At 41.0% G+C, this 19,533-nt stretch overlaps 1 protein-coding gene across 2 annotated transcripts in view; it reads left to right on the top strand.

Moving 5' to 3' along the window:
* LOC6617615 overlaps positions 1-19,533 on the top strand; it is an 83,000-nt gene that overhangs the window by 61,497 nt on the left and 1,970 nt on the right. For both annotated transcript variants that reach the window (XM_032725559.1, XM_032725560.1), the window contains 2 exons: positions 6,302-6,496; positions 12,457-12,577. In XM_032725559.1, the coding sequence (XP_032581450.1) occupies positions 6,302-6,496; positions 12,457-12,577 (316 nt within the window). The remainder of the gene's footprint in view (positions 1-6,301; positions 6,497-12,456; positions 12,578-19,533) is intronic.

The following is a 19,533-nucleotide window of genomic DNA, read 5'->3' as shown; positions in this document are numbered from 1 at the left end:
GATTTTTTGTAAATAAAATATTTGGTATTTTGATCAAAACTTTGGAAATAATAACCCAAATATGGAATGTCACACCTCGTTGAGCTTGTTTTTTAAATCCCAATCGATTTGCATTCAAGTTTATGAATTCTACGATTTTTAATTTTTTCGCAAATTTTGATGATACCAGAAATTAATTTTACAAAATCAGTTTAAAAGTGAAAGGGGTTGTTAGTATTGGTTGTAAGGAATACAAAATGGTACTACTTTTTGCTCTGTGGCCATTTTTAGTCGAGTTATAGCCTAAAAAGCCAATTTAAAATTTCAGTTTTTTGCCAAAAATAGTTTCCCAGATTTTTTGTAAATAAAATATTTGGTATTTTGATCAAAACTTTGGAAATAATAACCCATATATGGAATGTCATACCTCGTTGAGCTGGTTTTTTGAATTGGTAATTAGGAGTTAAACACTGAATTTTGCATTCAAATTACTAAAAAATAACTCAATTGAGTTATAACCAAAAAGTCTGCCAAAGTAGTGAAAGTATTATTACCTAAGATAATAATAAAGAAATGATAAAAAAGAATAATGAATAATGGTTGTATTATTTTTAATTAGCTTATACGCGAACAACAGATCATTTTAATTAATAAAATACTTGTTTTTTTCTAGCAACCTATTTCCGCAGCATTGAAAATTCGTTTGAATTCTATTTATTCTTTGCTCGGTTATTTTTTTGCCAAATTCATTGGGAGAAGGTTGTGTCGAGTTCGTCTAGGTAATTGGACTGCCAGGTGGACTGCCCTCCGTGGTTCCCGCTGCTGTGGCTAGCAAATTGTAATTTGCATTAAGTGCTGGCACACTCCCCGCCAAAACCCCCCACAAAAAAGAAACCCATTGCCATCCTTACGCATTTGCAATTGGAACAGCCTTTACGTATCCGCCGTGTTGTCGTCGACGGCTTGCAACTGTTTTTCCACCCCACTTACATGCTGGCTTTTTGTGTGTTTGAGCCGCTTTTAGCACACCACAGCCCCCAGAACCCCGCACCCCCCTGAAATTCTGGCTGCTGCAAAGGGCTATTATAACTTTGTCGTGCTGGAAGCCAGAAGCCAAGCCAAAGTAATATACTTTTAGCACATGGAGTGTCCAGAAAACAAAGTTCAGCGCAGGCTAAAGGGGCTGAGCTGGCAGCATATCAAAGAGTTTTATTTTAGTTGCTTGTCAGGGATTTAATTAAGTGCAGCTATGCCATAAATATTAAGTGCTAGAAAAATGCAGCTGCAATTTCCGCAAATTTAATTTCATATTTCTCAACGCCCCATTGCTGAATTTTGCCCATTGTTCAGGTGGATCGTCTTTCTTTCTATTCACTGAGCGAATAAATTGTGGGTCCTTTAAAACGGACACATATACATAAATGAATTTGTCTGTGTGTTGCATTAATTAAAAAAAATACATAAATACCTACATATATATTTTTTATTTATTTAATTAAAAATGAACAAGAACAAACCTAAAAAAATTTGGCTTTTGCTATTTTTCCGTTTTAGCTCTAATACATTTCCTTGAATTTAAAAGGATTTGACCTTCTTTAAAGGAATTGAGAAGTCATTAGCCTATTATATTAATGCACAATGTATATGTATTTCGTTTTATTTTGTAAGCCATTGTAATGTCGGACTTTTCATATTTTGGGGCGCTGCCAATTGGTTAGTTGGCAAAGTGGCAATTCATTGAGGTGGCACGCCAATATTTGCCACATTGTTAAAAATCGTACTGCACACTGAAAACGAGCAAATGAAATACGACTGCCATGGCGGCCAACTCCACAAAACCCATACACCAATAAACCAATATAGCCCCAAATATATTACCATTTGTTGCGTGAATGGCTGAACGGCTGGCACACGAGGCCAATTTTCGGCATATTGGCAATTGCCCAACTGAGTCGCATATATAGTATATACATATATGTACGTACATATATTAATTGCCATATTTTTCGGACGTGGCAGTGAACGGGCAGTTTTTGGGGAAAATGTGTGCAGAAGTGCGTATAATTGTAATCTTGAATGCCAAATCGCTGGATGGCAGCACGGCAATTGTAATTCGTAATTGAATTTAGCTGCGTGAATTTATTGGACTACAATTAAAAAACAATTTGATGACCGATGAAGAATGGCCCCTGGGCGTTGCCAAATATTTTGGTTAAGTTCTTTTGGTTCGAGTGAAGTTTGGCAACCAGGCACGTGCCACAAATTTCTAAGGGGAAGGGGCGGGTTACGAGGCAGCGGAATTGCCACAAGGATAGTTACTGGAACTCCTCAACTTGCTGCCAATGAACTTCGCAAAGCCAAAGTGTTTGGGGCAAGTTTCGGTTATTGTTATGACAACAGTCGATGTTCTTGCGGCTGCATTAGTGATGGCAAATGTACCTACAAGTTGCGAAACATTCATGGAAGTTGGTTTTTAAGGACTCCCTGCACCTGTGATTAAAACATTTAAAATGTATTTTTTATTTATTCTTTGAATTCCGTATAAAAGATGATCAAACTTTGTCACGCGATATTTGTATCTTAGATTAAAACAATAAAAACAATAATATTCTTAAAATTCAGTTCACTATCGCAAACTAAAATCTATTGCCCATTTCGTTTACATGGCAATATCGGTTATTGAAATATGTTAGGCGAAAACTTTTCCAGTATACCGAGCAACTGCGTTTCTGCTTTTGTGGGCCGAAAGTTTTGGCAGTAACTGTTACTGCCGGCTGCTTTGTTCTACGGGATTAGCTGTCAGGCGATATCGTGCGAATTGGCTCGACTTATGCAGAATTCTGGGCAATAACGATAATGCAGCGGAAGCCGATTACAGGGGTAAAGGGCCAGAAGTGAGTGCCAACTGCATTTGTTACGTAATTAGAGTCGGGCTGAAGGCAGAGTTCCAGCTGTTGCCGCATTTCACTGTCCATTCTTTGCTTATCTGCGGCTCTTGAGTTTGTCAAAAACAATTGTTTGACTAGACTTGACCGGGCCCAAAGCCCACACACACTTTCCTATATATATATTTATATATATATATTTATAGATGTATGGCGTGGCCAAAAAACCGGAACAAAGAGCTTCAGCATAAACACACTGAAAAAGGATAAATAAACAAAATATATAACTAAGGAGCTGCTTATAAAACGATTTACAAGGGCTTTGAATATGCTAAATTACACTTTAGGATACTTACAAATATTAAGAAGTGGAATTAGCTTGCCATAAATGACCATTATGTGTTCTTATTTCTTTTTGAACCTGATTATAGGTGTCACATTGATAAGCCATTTTTTCGAGTGCACTGTGAGCCACGACAGCCGCATTTGACGCCATTTGTTTTACTTCGCTGACCACAAATAACCATGGCCCGATGCTGTTTTGTCCAGCTTGCAGCAACATTTCGTGGTCCAAACATTTTGCAGTTGCCAACGCGTCGCGTCGCTAACCGTTCGTTGTTTGCCCTTTGGCCACCGAGAGAGTGGCGTTTGGTTCCCTCCGGAGTTGCCGGTCAGTTGGAGTCCCATTCCCAGCCGCATCTAGCAGTCCCATCACCCGCCCACCGTCGACAGTGAGTTATGTTGTACATATGAGCCCCAAGGAAATACAGCCCCAGCAGCAGCAACGCCTGCAGCACGACAACATGCAGCAACATCAGATGCAGTAGCAGCACCAGCAGCAGCAGCAGCAACATCAGCAGTCAGCAAGAGGCATGCAGCAGTAATGGCATCGGCGACATCGCAGTGACAAGTACTCAAGTTGGGTGCAGCTGCTGCGACTCGAGCAAGATGTTTAGATCTTCAAAAGGATTAACGATTAGCCCAGCATACAATATGTTACTAACATTGTCTCACCGAAGTACTAGTTTAAAATTCAATTAGGTTTTCAAACAACTAGAAACTTACATTTTTAAGATCTCTAAATTTAATTTAATGATCTGCCAACAAAAGTGTTGGCTTAAATTACAGCTGACGGTGAATTAAATCAAAGTGTGTCACTATTAAGACCATCAACCACCAGGCAACGTAGCTGCCATCATCATTCGCACTCTGAGTCCCATTTCCATTTCCGTTTCCACTGTCATGGCCATATTCATTACCATTTTCAGTCCGGTCAGCGTGGCAGGCAAATTTGCCAGCCTGGGCAGCCAAATGCCAGCCAAGTGCCAAGTGGCAGGACGAACAGGACAAACAGGACGAAGGCATTACGCGCTGAACTAAACTGGCTGCAACCCGACGGCTGAAAGCAATGGACCTGCTGCTGCAACAGCTCCTCCGGCTGCTCCTCCTCCTCCTCCTCCTTCTCATTCTCCAGCTGGTGGCCATCTAATTTTCAGCTCCTTGTCGCCGCACCACAACAATCAAGTGGCATGATTGCTAAGCAGCATAATGCCATTTATTGCCACAACAAGCTGCACAGTGCCGTTGAATCAGTGCTGCACTGGCATCGAGCAAATGCTCGTTGGCGGGACCGGAAAACAGTCCGCATGATTGACTCTGATTGAACCATACGACTAATATTTAAGCTCATTAAATATCAAATGACACACTAAATTTGAGTTGCAACGGTAATAAAGGTGATGTAATATATTTACTTTCGATATGTGCAAGCTGCATCCTCAAAATTAATTTAGCCATATTGCAAATATTCGTCAGAAGTTCAGACCAACTGAAAGCAAAGCTTTTAATTTCAACGATCCTTTTGAAGACACAACAAATGTAAGCAAAAAATCTATGTTCTTACCCTTAGAGAAGAAGAAAATATGTTTTAATTAAACATGCCCCTATTAAATCCTATTTATTATCCAGCAAAAACTAAAGGAACATTTCCAGTGTAAGCGCGGATGTGGCTGCACTGTCTATTTGGTCCAAGCTCCGTTTTCCTTGGCGAAACTTTCCGCATTCGCATTCATGGGCTCCTCCACAATATGCTAAACGCGCAGCCATCGTGGATCGGGAGAAACCGGTGGGAAATTCTCGGGAGGTGGAAGTGGAAGTGCTAAGGAGCCGTTGCTGGAGCCAATGCAATCATAATTTTAACTACTTTAGTTTTATTCCACCCCCAGCTAGCCAGTCAGCCAGCCAGCCAGCCAGCAGCGGCAGCTCCTTCTGCACTTAGTTCTATTATCCTGGCGCTTTGTTCGCGAATGGCGCCTTCGTCCTTTCCGCCCGAGTTTCTTTTTCCTAATTTCGCGCGGCCACAATAAAAACCGAATGGCATGGGGTGCCAACGACAGCCGGGAGTCGATGTGAAAATGAAAATGAAAATATAAATTGCCTTTGTGCACTGCACAAAATGACCCCCCTAGAAAATGGGCAGCCTGGCTATCGGGAAGATTAATTGCCAGCAAGGATAATTCGGTGACAGGCGATGAATAAACAATTTTGCAACCAGCATTAAATTAAAAGAGAACTCGCATTAAAAGCCATAGTAAAAGCTGAAATTATGGCTCAAATTGAAATAGCAAACGCCTTATTTGGCTAAGCAAATATGGTATTGTTGTCTTGTAATTCATAGCAAAATAAACGAAGCTTACATTGCATATTCTCATTAAATATTAAGTGGCAAATACATGGACTAATTTCTCCACAAATTTCTTCCCTTGGAATGTAAATAAATGGTTATATGTTTGCATTCCAGTCATGAATCAATTTATATATAATTAACTAACATTCAATGGCTGAATGTGCAGGAAGAGTATTACGAAATGACTTGAATTATTTACCATAACGATTTTTTCGCCCAATGCAACAGCTAAACTTCAATTCGTTTGCGGAAAGCTTTTTGTGGCTTCATTAGCGCCTTGCTGGCGTCTCAGTGGGTCAGTGGGTTGGGGCTCAAGGGTCAGCGGATTGGGAATGGAAATGAACGTGGGCATGGGGATGAGACTTGGGTGTTTGATTAACAATAATGCCAGCTAGCCGAGGGGCAAATGCAGAAGGCACAAAGCCAAAGCTTTGGGCAGCGCGAAGCGAGATGCAAAAAAGCGCAATCAAGGCGTATGGATTTTAATTAATTTTCCCTGCTGCTGCATTTTTAATTAAAAAACTTGAGCGTGGCCGGGCATGTCAAATGCAATTTGCCAACATCCTTGTCTATTGTAGGCTTAGGCTTACATACTTCAAGGATATTTGGATGTCATAACCTTTGAAATAGAGCTGGTTCTTCATGTATTTGAATTATAAGGATGCATATATATACTCATATTTGTCGTAGCTAGCTGAATCGATCATCTCACATAAAGTCAATTCACAAATGTCCTTTGTTTCCATTTCAGTGCTGGACTGCCAGGTGGGCGACTGGGGCGCCTGGAGTGAATGCGACCGGAGTTGCGGCACGGGCATGACGACGCGGAACAGGCAGATCCTGCAGGCAGCTCAAAATGGTGGCAAGCACTGCCCCGCGTTGCAGCAAAAAAGGAGTTGCCAAGGATACCGATGCCATGGACACCACGACAAGAAGATACTGCGAGGTGAGTGGAAATCCTTTGTCGGCCAGCAACAAAGTGAATATTCAGGAATTAAAACGACTAATATATATTATACGTACGCAAGAACTGCTTCTGTTTCTGCCTAATATTTTCTGTTAGCATATAATTAATTTTCATTTTGAGTTTCAATTTATCAAGGCAATAGTTTGTCTAAAACGATAAGCCACGTTGCCAGGCTTGCCTCTCCCGTTTTTCCTTCAAACTTTGGACGTCATAAACACGCTGATTTGATCATCGCAAAACCTTTGACCCCCCACCTCGCAGGATATTCGGGATACAGGATACCTTTTGTGACGACGCCACATTGCAAGGGCAAACGAAGATTTGGGGCAAAAAGCTTTTGCACCTAAACCAGACTAAGTAGACTGACAGCGGCATCAAGGACCTCTGATGCACTCCCGCCATTCATTGTTTTTTGCGATGGTGGGTGGGTTTGGTGGGTGGTGGGTGGTGAGTGGTTGGGTAGATTTGAGGGGGGCGTTTGCAGAAAGTTGAAACCCTTTCAAATTGCCTTTTGCATGCACACAGGCGGGAAGCACAATGCATATCAGTTCTGTGTCGTCTATGCAATTTGCTACATATTTAACCACAGTAATCCACTGCATAGGGAACCTTATAATTATTTTAGCAAGAAGCGGGCACATTGCGTAGGGAAACTAATTGTTTTTAATTAGCAGCACACATATAATTTCTTACTGAGATTGCACAAAAATGTATCGAGTAGCTAACATAACTTAGATAAAGTTTAAAGCTATTCAATATTAGGAATTAGATAACCGAAAGATCCCAGCTAGAACTAGAGAAGCCAGATGTTTTTATATTATACGACAGCATTATTTTAAGGCTACCTGATTATTTCGCTCAGTGCACTGCCTTCCGCTCATCCAAAAGCCAAGGCAAAAACGGATCTGCCAAACTCCAAACAAGAAAGCCGGAGTACGTGAAAGAAACAGCAGGAGCAGAAGCAGAAGCTGCTTTCTCTGCAGGAGAAAGGGCGTAGAAAGTTGGGCGGTGGGAAAACTGGCACTGGCAAAAAATGTCATATAGCGAACCCCACCAGCTTCACCCCCCCTCAATCCAAAGCAATTTTCTGCAAGTGGCTGACATAAAAGCCATATTATATTTGGCTAAGTGTCACCGCCGGCTTAAAAACACAGACAAAGGGGGAGTGGGGTGGAGAAAACTATTAAAATATCGCTGCGAAAGTTTTTGTTTATGTTTTGGGTCGCCTGCGCTCCATTAGCCTTGGACGTGCCCACCCACTTTGCCACCCACTTGGCCACCCACTTTGGCCACCCAACACTTGTTTGGATTTAGTTTTGCCTTCTGGTTTGAAATTTTTGCTATTTTTGTTCTCTCCGTTTTTTTTTTTTCTGCTCGGCACATGTGTGCACCGCACAACTCTTTAAGCGTTTAATTAAAACTTTGATTGCTGCCATTAAAATATTATTTAACCGCGTGCAGAACGAGAAGAATGGAGCTGCCAACTGCATAGATGAATGCGTCTGATTGGAGCAAGAAAGCGGACCAAAAAAAGGGCGTTATTAATTGCAGCAAGGAACAACATTGTTGTTAAACAATATTATATGTGGAAAACCGGTAGTTTGAATTTTTGAATTTTTTTTTAATTTTACCCACCCAATAGCAGCGCATTTAATTATGCAAGGTTATTATGGACTGCAATCAATTAAAAATATTTACAAAACCAAAATTCTAAAGGGATGTGATTAGCGCAATGTCCCCTATAATTTATGCACTTATAATGTTTTGCCGAAACTATATATGCAAAATAAAATCAAACCCTTAATGACTTGCCCAAAATAAATTAACAACACCTTAAATCGACAAATTGAATGGGGAATGGAATGAAAAACTGCCAAAAAAAATTTGCGGCCATCGAATTTCGGAAATTTAGCTGTTCGTTAAATTCAATGTTGTTTTTAATCTAAAACCGCTTTCATATAATTACATATTTAATTAAATTTATAATCAGAAAGTGGGCTCATGCTTATTTTGAATTAATTAAAGAGTTTGATAAAAACTTCGCGTGCAATCGAAAGATTTTAGTCGCAATTGAATGCTGCTATTAGTTATCCACAACATAATATCTCGTTTCAAATGGAATGACAAATATAAAACTTAAATTTATGTTGATTTGTTTGTTGCAAAGAGAGGCAAAATGAATGCCCGCCTTGTTTGGAAAATATCTAATCTAAACTATTATATGTTTTGAAAAGGGTCATAAAAATGCAGATATATTCAAGCTAATGTCCCCACAAACAAGTGGGCAATGAGCTAAATTTTGGCTGAAACACAAAATCGTAGACGACAAGATAAATATGGTATCACATTCCAACCTGTTTCATAATTGGTCCGCAATTACGTATATCCTGGCAACACATACATTTGCGGTGCTCATGGTTTCTGGGAGGAAATGTTAATTAAGGCGTTTGCTCCGCTTCCTTAGTGTGAGTGTATATGCATGTGTGTGAGTGTGTCTGTCCGGCTGTGGGCATATCCTCGCATATATGTATATATATATATATATATAGTGACGTATTTGGGTGGTCCAAACCAGCCACAATTTTCAATAATGTATCCCAGCTGCGCAGCATTCGTTTATCTTTGGCAGCGCAGCCGTTCTTGTAAACATCCTAAAGCCTGACCTAAGCAGATTTGACTGCCCTCTTTCAACGCTACCTAATCTTAAGAACCCAAGAGCGAGGCTCTCCCGAAATACAAATATTGTTCAAATACTGAGGCTCTCCTCAATCCAATTTGCATTTGATTTTTAGTCTTAAGCTGAGATCCAAAGAATAAAGTCGTGAAACTATTTCTCCTAAAAACTATTTTTTATTTCTTGGCGTTGTCCTTAGTCAACTGACGGGACATTAGTTCGACTCAAAAATAAAACAACAATTTTACTATATATGCATACACATACAACGACGCGTGTGCTTAACGCTCATAATGCGCTTAAGCTGTTTATTGTTTTTAGCACTTCCCCCGGCCCCCGCCAGCCACGCCACCGCCTTCGTGTGGGCGGAAGTGCGGTTGTGTTTGTGCTGCAAATAGCCGACAGACAATCGCCGCAGGACTAGCGAAAGAGAAACAGATACGGATGCGGATGCGGATATATATGTACACACATACATATATGCATACACACACACACACAAACACAGTTGGAAAATCGTCTTGTGTTCCCCCACTAATTACAGGGCATTAAAAGCGTCGCTTAAGCCAAATGTTGCGGCAAAAATCAAAGAACTGCGCATCTGTGGTTTTTAGTTGTGTTAGAAAACTGAACCAAACGATTGGGAACGTCTCTCTGTGCCTTTGTTATTACCCACTTTATTTAATAATGGCAAAAAGTAAGTAACTTTTGCAAGTAACTGGGATTTTCATAAACCCCTGCCTTGTATATGAGTTTGTATAGCTCAACTCAAGACAAATTCAATTTGTCGCGGGTTCACAGGGAAGTCAGAGCTGTGCGTCCTGGGGTTTCCCATTAAAAATTGTCTAATTCCATCTTAATTGCTAACAAAAAAGCTGTGTGTGTGTGTGTATTTAAGGGCAATAATAAAGGTAAACAGGGCGTGGCCTGAAGGACAAACAGGTTGAAGGTAAAGCAATGGGACTCACAAGAACTTCCTGAAAACCATAAAAGATGTATGATCAGAATGCCTGTAGAAAAACCGAAAAAAATCATGCGCTAATTGCCATCTACATAATTCACAAGCTCTCGAGCTCAAGTTGCACACTATTTTCGGGAGTTTTCGGTTTTTGGCCTCACTGCTTGAATTCTGCTTAAATTTTTTCCATCTTTTATCGTGCGACATTTGCCACACGTGCACGTACTTTTGGCTCTCACTGTGGCCTTGCTGGCCCCCCCAAAACCTCAAGGACCACAATAATGCGCCGAGCTCATTAACGTAATAAAAATTATTGCTCAGCACTCACATACACAGTTTCCATGTGCTAAATTCCAATTAACTGGCGTTGTTGTGTGTGCGAGTGTGAATGTCAACTCGGCTGCTTCTTGGGCACCAAGTTGGTAATCGTCCGGGATGAACGATGAAGTGCCAGCACCACAATTTTGGGCAGTAGCCAATCAGTCGCGGAATGTGGAGTACCCTCTACGCAGATTGGAATACTCTATTTGGTATCTGCACTCAAGACAATCTACTTTGCATTGTTTATAAAATGCTAATACCCGGTTACAACATATTTTAATCCAATTATGCATCTCTAATGGACTGAAAGTAAGATTTCTGATCTGCACCTGCTGTTCGGCTTGGAGACACTCACTTGAAATGGATAACTTTTTCATTTTTTGCATGGCAAAGTTTTCCCTGAAGTGAATATGCCCAAGGCGAAGGCAAAGCGGAAGGACCTTGAAAGGGATGGGCGTCGGAAGCGGGATGAGGGGCAACATTATGGCATTTGATTATGCAAATTCCCATTCCCGTTACCATCCACCCCCACACCCCTTAGCGTTTAGCACTTGGCTCGTTAAATTTGCATAAGTTGCTGTGGAGCCTAAAATTATGCAACGCATATGGACCACCCCTGAAATAACTGACATCCTCCCTCGTCCTGCAACTCGCACAATTTGCACAGAGGAACTCGCTGTGTTTGTACCAAAATTCCATCTGCAATCGAAACCTAGTCCGAGGCAATTTTGTCTCCATCTAGCATCTTGTACACCAGTGTGCTATAATGCTTCTGTTCAATCTTATGGATCATCCTTGGCATGCCGCTTGTTCCAGGAGCTATCCTGTGATCCTGTCCCTTATAATCCTTTCCGCTTAACCACCACTGAACTTGTCCCTTTCACAGCTCCTGATCTTTGGAAGCTAATAGAATAGTGCAGTGGGCGATTTCTCTGCACTTGTGCAGCAGTCAATGCAATAATGTGGAATACGAATTTCAGGATTGGTAACATTCATTACAAACGTCTAAAATGAGCACGGCTTCCCCGCAATCCTTGCTGGCATCCGTCTCTGACTGACATGGCAATGGTTGCGCTGGGACATCGCCCAGGAGCACCCCTTCCTTGGTGCGGCAGAGGATCCTTTGAGTGCTACGGAGTCACTGCGCAAACAGTAAACAAATCGCACACGTAAATTATATCGGGTAAACACAGTAGCGAATCAAAGGAGCGCAGTGCACTGCGAGAAAAGGGATATTTATATTTATATGATTTTAAAACGAATAACTTTCAAGTTTGCTTATGATCTGGAATCTACTAAATTATTTATTTGAAATATGCAATTGGCAGAATTTACTTCTTGACTACTTTCTGTGCCACTTATTTCTTCGAGTGTGTGTGGCATGTGGCATCGTTCTGCACCCGCGGCACGTCGGGTCATCCAAGGTGTTGGTGCGGCTGTTGTCGCTGGCTCCGTGACAGAAAGGGACTCGGGGCGGTTGGGGCTGGTTGGAATGGCAGTGCGGTTCGCATTTCTATGCAATCTTCGGTCGGTTGAAGGGGCGCAACCAGGAGGAGGAGGAGGAGGAGTAGGAGGCGGAGCAGCAGCGCGGATCCAGCTCATGCTGTTTGCGTGGCTTTTTTATTTGGTCGCCTGTTAATGGCATGTTTTGATTCCGCGCTGGAGGAAGCAAAAACAAAAAAAAAACAACAAGCGAGAAAAGAAAAAGAGCAAACGACAGGGCAAACAACAAAATGGGGGACACGGAAAACGTAGCATACTCCCAGGCGCTCCGGCACGCATACTTCCGGCTTACACAAGTGTATATATATACTATGTGTTTTTCGGCGGGAGTGAGCAGCGATTGAATTATGGCAGGTATGCGTGCGTTACGAAACAGCCACAACCTTGAGCTCTTGGGATTCCGAGCATTGAAATTGATTTCCCGCGAATAGCTGAAGATTTGCCCAAAAATAACACAGCATTCTCCGCGTTATTTTCTTTCAGAAATGGCCCTTCTTCTGCCAGCTGCACTCTCGCACAATCATCATGTCAACGAGAGTGGAGATTTGCGACGCAGTCTGCGCACGCGTTACCGCGACGCCTACAAACACAACCATGATCAGGAGTAAGTATACGCACCGTTGTACGGAATTTTAGACATATTTTAGATAGTACATTTTTAGATAGTAAATTAAACTAATGAAATATATGAATATATAATATTGTGCAGCACTCTCAAGAATATTCAATAGAATTGTTTTTTGCATCGCTTAATTTTAAATATCAATCGATATAACAAAACTTAGCTGGCAAATCTCCCAATTTCGCGAAAAGATGGCTCTGGCTTGTCGTTTATGGGAAAACTTATAGCTCACCCCATGTTATTCAGCCTGTACATTACGACCTGGGCGGCCTGGGTGGGTTTATCCCAAATTTGCTAGCCGTTCAGTTTTTATGACACGCGACATGCAAAATAATTTCATGTCCCGAAGGAAAACATGGCAAGGTGGTGGAAAAGGATGGCAAACATAAACGCTGGCAATAAAAGTCCATCATAAAAAACCAGAAAGTATGGGGGAATTTTCCCATTAAACTGTTCTAAGCTGGCCCTGATTTGACGCGTTGTTAATTCTTTCGACTGCTTTCGTTATTGCTTGGCGTTTTTTTTGTGCCATTTGTTTGCCTCCTTTGATTTTTTATGATTTGCTTGGCCAGGTTGGCCAGCTTGTGTTGTGTTGTTGATATATTCGTTTGATCCAAGTGCCTGCCTACATGTCCTTAAGTGTCCTTGATATCGTATTTGTGGCGTGGCCAAGGCAAACACGAGTAGACAAAGCAAGCAAAGCGGTACAAAGGCAGAGTCCTTACTCTTCTGCCTCTCAAATGTCCTCCTTATTTTATAAATTCCATATTTTACTTGACGCCATATCTTACTAGTTTCCAGCCAATTTATTTGTGGTTTATTTGCGCTCTTTTGTGTGCCATAACTGAGGATTTGACTTGTTGATGACCATTCACTTTTTATATGTATTGAGTTTTTTTCATGGCCAGATATACCCTATGCTGTTACCTTCTAAGAGGTAGCTGAAAAATCTGTCCAACATCATTTGCTCGCCCATTATGGATGCCACAATAAGAGCACGTCAATCACGTGCCGAATGCGGACAGAAGCGTTTTTATTTTTCAAGAACCTCCTGAGAGGTCCTTTTTTTTTTATGTTCCCACTCTCCAGCCAAGTGTGCTTTTGGTCCATCAAAAGCCGTTTATTGTGATACGATTCGCTTTTGTTGTTTGTGTTATTCCCCGCCGTCCAAAAGCAAAATTAAATCAAATCCGCATTTTATTATTTTACGATTTTTCATTTCGTGCTTTGGTTTTTTATCTTTGTTTTAAATATCCTTAAATTTTGTTTGGATTTTAGGTTTCATTTGGGTTTCTTTTTCTATTACCAAGAGGAACTGATTTTTGATACAAACATTTAATTAGGTGGCGTTGAAACTTTCTTGAATGGGATTTAGCAGTAAACTTAGCCCAAGCCGACAATTTAGTTTTTCTCATTTCTGTGTATGTTTGCACGAGTATATCCTGCTTTAATTAACAGATGGGTCGTTTGATGGGTGGTCAGAACCAAGGACGAAAAGGAAGTCGAAGCCGAAAGGAGTTTGCTCATTGAAACGAATCGATTGTGGCTTATTTCAGTTTGCACTGGCACTAACTCGAAATCCATAAGTAAATCGGTAAACATGGCAAAATGACGAATGGCCAGCAAGGAGTTATGGTCAATTTAAGAACTGAATGAGTTGAAGAGGCTTTTATTAGGAGGCTTTATTTATATCCCAGACTTCAAGTTAAATAAGGCTATTAAGCAGCTAATTTGTATGATGCCGTCGTAAATATAGTTACCCAGATTAAGTCGACTCCTTTTACCCGCCTCCTTGGCACCTGCCACGCCCCCTTGAACAGCCTTCCTGGTGATTTGTTAACTTGCTGGGAAAACTTTTATTGCTTTGTCAGCGATTTGAGAGGCGGCAACAGGAAGAGAAACGCAAATTATGAATTATACACTTGAACAACAAAAGCTGCGACAGGCGGCAGATGAAAGTGGTGAGGAAATAAATAAACATATACATAAATTACAGCCAAAATGCGTGTGGGGAGGGGGGTGTGGTGGGTAGGCAAACAGAAAAACAAAAAACAAACGAAGATGGCCCAAACCGAAAATAAAAATAAAAACAATAATTCGGCACAATTTAATTTACATAATGACAGTGTCAAGTGGCGGCGTCTGTAAGGTGAAGTGGGTGGCTGGGTGGCTGGGTGGCTGGGCGTATCAAAGGCAGCTCAAGCGGGCCAGAAAGAAAGAAATTAAATAGGCGAAGATGGAGCAGGTTGTGGCAGCAAAGACAAAGATGACAAAGGAGAGTGGGCCATCGCCCAACAACAGCGTTGTTGAAAATTCACTTTTTTTTAATGCGATAAATTTACAAGGCAACTGGGAAATCTGCAGTCGACAGCCGTGTGTGTGCCTAGCCCCCAACTCCCAACTCGTTGCCGACCACGCCCACTGTCTGCGCCTACGTGGGGCAACAATAAAACGTTTTAAGCCCAAATCCCCACGAGGATTAGCCTGGACCGCATAAATTTGCCGGCAGACGCGAGCAAACAAAGCGGCCGAGGAAAACGCCAACTAGCCAGCCAACTGGTGGAAAGTCCCCACCAGCACGTCGCTGATTTTTCCCTCCTTAAAAGTGAGGCAACAAGGAAGCTTAAAGTGTGAGGACCCCAAGGATCAATATGTGGCACTCTAATGGCCATGTACGAAATGTACAAATCGATTGAATGGTCAAAATGATGAATGATGTATGGATTTTTCTGATTGATTGCAATAATTCTTTTGTATATCTAGTTGCATATTAATACAAAATGAATTTTGTTAAATGCAAGTTTGGTAATTATAGGCCCCACTGTGCCCGCAATGCGCTCCCAAAAAAAAAGGAGGAACGATGCCTGCTTGATTGCTCGCTCCTGGAAATTAAAGACAATGCGTCTGCGAATTGACAGATTTTACGATTTCATCCCCATGTCCCTCTCCATTTTCACCTTCCTCATTTGCATAGAGCAGGTGCGTCGGGGTCGTCCTTATTGCCCAATCCCCCACCTAATATCCTCGTTCCATTTCCTTGGCAGCCCCAACACATTCGCATTTATCGCGCATTCTCCTGTTGTTGTTTGTTGCATACGGTTGACAACGGAATAAGAGCCATAAAAATGCGTTAAAGCTGCTACTTTATTTTCATTACAACAGAACCTCTTACATACACATACATACATATATATATATATAAACATTTATACATATATATGTATATACACCCTCTTTGTGCCCGTTGATCTATGCAGGCGGCTTTTTACTGAGAAAGGAGTTTGCGGATTTTTCTGTTTGTCCGTCTGCGGCTGCTTTGCATACTTTTAGGGGCACTCAAAGTCGGCGGCTTTACAAATTGAATTATGCACTTAATGGCGGCCAGCTGCCAAGCAAAATGCGGCAAAATATGGGCTGGCTAAAGGTGGGTTAACTGAAGATTCCAGGACAAGGCTAAGCATCTCAAAAAGGGGCCAAATGAAATGGTTAAATGGAAAAATTCCCATTGAGCGGGCGGAGCTATTTAAACGAGTTTTTTTTCCGAACAAGGACAGTACGTTTGCCATTTTCAAGGACCACTCACTGCCAGTTTTCCATGATATTCTTATAGATATTGAATTTAGAGTAATATATTTTTAACAAAATAATTCGTTTGGCCAAGCTAAAAATACGTTTATGCACTTTGATCCACTTTCCATTTCACTAGAGCACCATCCTTACTATTATCGCGCACATTTTCCCTTCGTTATTATGGCATTTTTTTTCTATTTTTAATCGGAAAAGCGAATGGCAGAGGAAACAATCACCTCTGCACCTCCGACACTTTCCTTCCATATCAATTATTTGGTCGAAAAGAAGAAAACAGGGAACAGGGCAAAAGCAACGAGGAAACTGGAATGTTTCAGTCTAATCTACATGCCGACAGCTTTATTTGCACAAAGCTTTTTGCTTTTGCCTTGCGGTGGCCAGCGATGCGCAACTGTCACAGTAATCCCACCAGCAGCGCCTCCCAGATACTCAACGCCCCCAAGTTGGCGCCCAACCAACCCACTGTGACGCCACCAAATCAGCTTTTGCATTGACTAAGCATGCAACAAGGTTTTCCGAGCTGCGGCCAAATCTGACTTACCTCTTCCCAGCACCGCCGCTCTCAATCATCATTAAAACGCAAGAAAGACCGGGTGGCTGGCCGGGATTGGGCTGGATTCGGCTGGGTGGGCCAGTGGATGGACGAAGATGGATCGGGACGACAACAAAGACAACCAGCGTCCAGCGGAATCCCTTTAACATTTCCCTTCGGAGGCGACTCACTCAAGCGCTGCAAAGAGCTTCCTCTCTCTTTTTGGCCGCGACTGGCCCAAGACCACGACTAAGACCAAGTCCGAGTCCAAGGAGTCCCTCCTGGCCTGCTGTCTGTTGCTTAAGGCATGCACTGAAAAAAAAGGCATAGCAGGAACTGTTGAAAAACACAAGTATCTGATTGAGTCTTGTTCAAAGTCAGTTGCCCAATTCCTAAATTAAAAGCACAATAGTTAGAATAGACTTTCCATTAAATATTAGCATAAATTGTGAAACAATATTTAAAATCATCTAAGAGAATGAAAATTGCCCAGTGTTTATCCAAGTCTAAATTGCAATGTCGCCTGGTCCCTTTTGTCGCCATCGCTTTCGTTTCCGGCATTGGCGGTAGGCAAATGGAAAGTGGGCGCTGTGCCAAGGGTTCGGCGTGAGGGGAAAGGGGCGTGGCAGCGGGACATCGTGTGGCCATCCAGCTGTGAGCCAACTTTGTGGAGCAATTATTTTTAGCGCAGCTGAAACGGCGCTTACTTCATCTTGTTACCAGCTCTTGTTTGCCTTTCATATAAGCGAGTGCAAATACTTTTTTAAGTGACTGTATGCCGCCGTATGTTGTTGCTGTTCTTGTTGTTGCTGTTGACAGTTGTCGTCCTTTGAAGTGCCAAAATATTTGACAAGAAAATGACTTTCCGGCACAGAGGGCAGGGCGACCAGAAAGGGAGGACCAATTGTCGTTCCATGTATATGTTAATGTTTTGACCGCAAATTTGCTGGCCAAGCCGCAAAAGTTGATCCATTGTGGTCAGGCAACATTGCCGGTGGTCTAAAATCGTTGGACGGTCACTTTCTATGCTGCCATTTCAAGGATGATAAATAGCTGGAGTAACTTTTAGAGAGAACACCAAGTGCCTCATTCCGAGTGAATTTTTGTATCACTTCTGTTTTTCTATAATACTATGAGCTAAACAACATTTTCAATAATTGGCTGTTCACAATGTTTTTCAATTGCACGTATTGATTATTAAGCATTTTTGGCCACTCGTGAAAGACATTAATATATCCATTAAAAGTAATTAAATTTATGTTTGCATTTGTTGTATTTAGTATCCCGAATTCGTGTTTAGTCATTATTATGGCCAATTAAGTCACATGTTTTCAAACGTGATTTTAGCCATAACTTGGTCAAAAAGGTGGCACACCTAAAATAAAGACTGCTTTCTGCTGCTAATAAGCATAACTAACTATCCCTATAACTATTTTTATGATTCACAAAAATAAAAATTTTAACAAATTTTCGCATTTTTGATAAGGGGTAACATCATCAAAATTTGCAAAAAATAGCAAAAAATATCAATTTCCAACTTGGAATACAGGTCGATGGGGAATTTTGTTACGAATTCAACGAGGTATGACATTCCACTTTTGGACAACTATTTTTATTGCTATTGAGAAAATACTGATTATTTTTTAGCTAATGAAACAAAATAATAATACCATATTGCCAAAATTCGAATTTTTACAAACGGTGTTTTCTCCATAACTTGACTTAAAAAGGTGGCATAGCTAAAATAAAGACTGCTTTATGCTGCTAATAAGCATAACTAACTATCCCTATCACTATTTTTATGATTCACAAAAATAAAAATTTTAACAAATTTTCGCATTTTTAATAAGGGGTAACATCATCAAAATTTGCAAAAAATAGCAAAAAATTTTGATTTTCAACTTGGAATACAGGTCGATAGGGACCTGTTACGAATTCAACGAGGTATGACATTCCACTTTTGGACAACTATTTTTATTGCTATTTAGAAAATACTGATTATTTTTTAGCAAAAAATAATATTAAATATTTTTATTAAGTAGAGCACCACAAAATTTAAAAACTTGTTAATTCAAGACGTATATAAGCATGAATTATTTTATAAACAGTCCTCGGATAAAATTCAACTGAATGTGGTAAATTTTTGATGAGACTGACAGAATAATTCGTTTTTACTTAGCTCCATTACGGCTCAATCAAATATTTTCTTTGATGTGTGACTATAAAATGATTATGTTTTAATTATTTGTAATTAAATTACTGTTCTTTTGCATTTTTTGATTTGTGTGCACTTTAAAAGGTTAATCAGTTAATAAATTAAAAATTCTGAGCTTTGTGGTTAATTTTACATTTTATCCCTTCATTATCCGTTTATCGCAGACAACTCGTCACATTTTTTGATAAATCAGTGCGCTTTTAGCGCGAATTTTTAGCCAAGACCGCCTTCCTGGAACTGGCTAATAATAAGGGGCTATTCCTTCGCTCACCGCAAGCCAAGCATAACAATTGCTTTTTATTTTATGATTGCCGTGGCTGAAGGACCTCGTCCTGCTGCTGATTTCGCCCCCCATTTACTGGCCAGACAAATACCCCCGGCCCAAAGGGCATTGCTTGTCTTTAATTATGTTTTGGTCCTCGAGTTTTGTGCATTGCCTTGTTTATTTTTATTACTCGGCGCGGCGTCGGCGCCTGTTTATTTACATTAATTTTTTCAATTTACCTTTATTATCCGGGGCAGAGGGTTCTCCGGTTCGCTTTATGCCGGGACTTAATTAAGCTTTCAGCTGTTTCCCCTGCGCCTCACACAATCTCCAATGGC

Source organism: Drosophila sechellia, chromosome X (genome assembly GCF_004382195.2).
Source record: "Drosophila sechellia strain sech25 chromosome X, ASM438219v1, whole genome shotgun sequence".
NCBI classification, from domain to species: Eukaryota; Metazoa; Arthropoda; class Insecta; order Diptera; family Drosophilidae; genus Drosophila; species Drosophila sechellia.
This window is presented reverse-complemented; position numbering and strand designations above follow the sequence as displayed.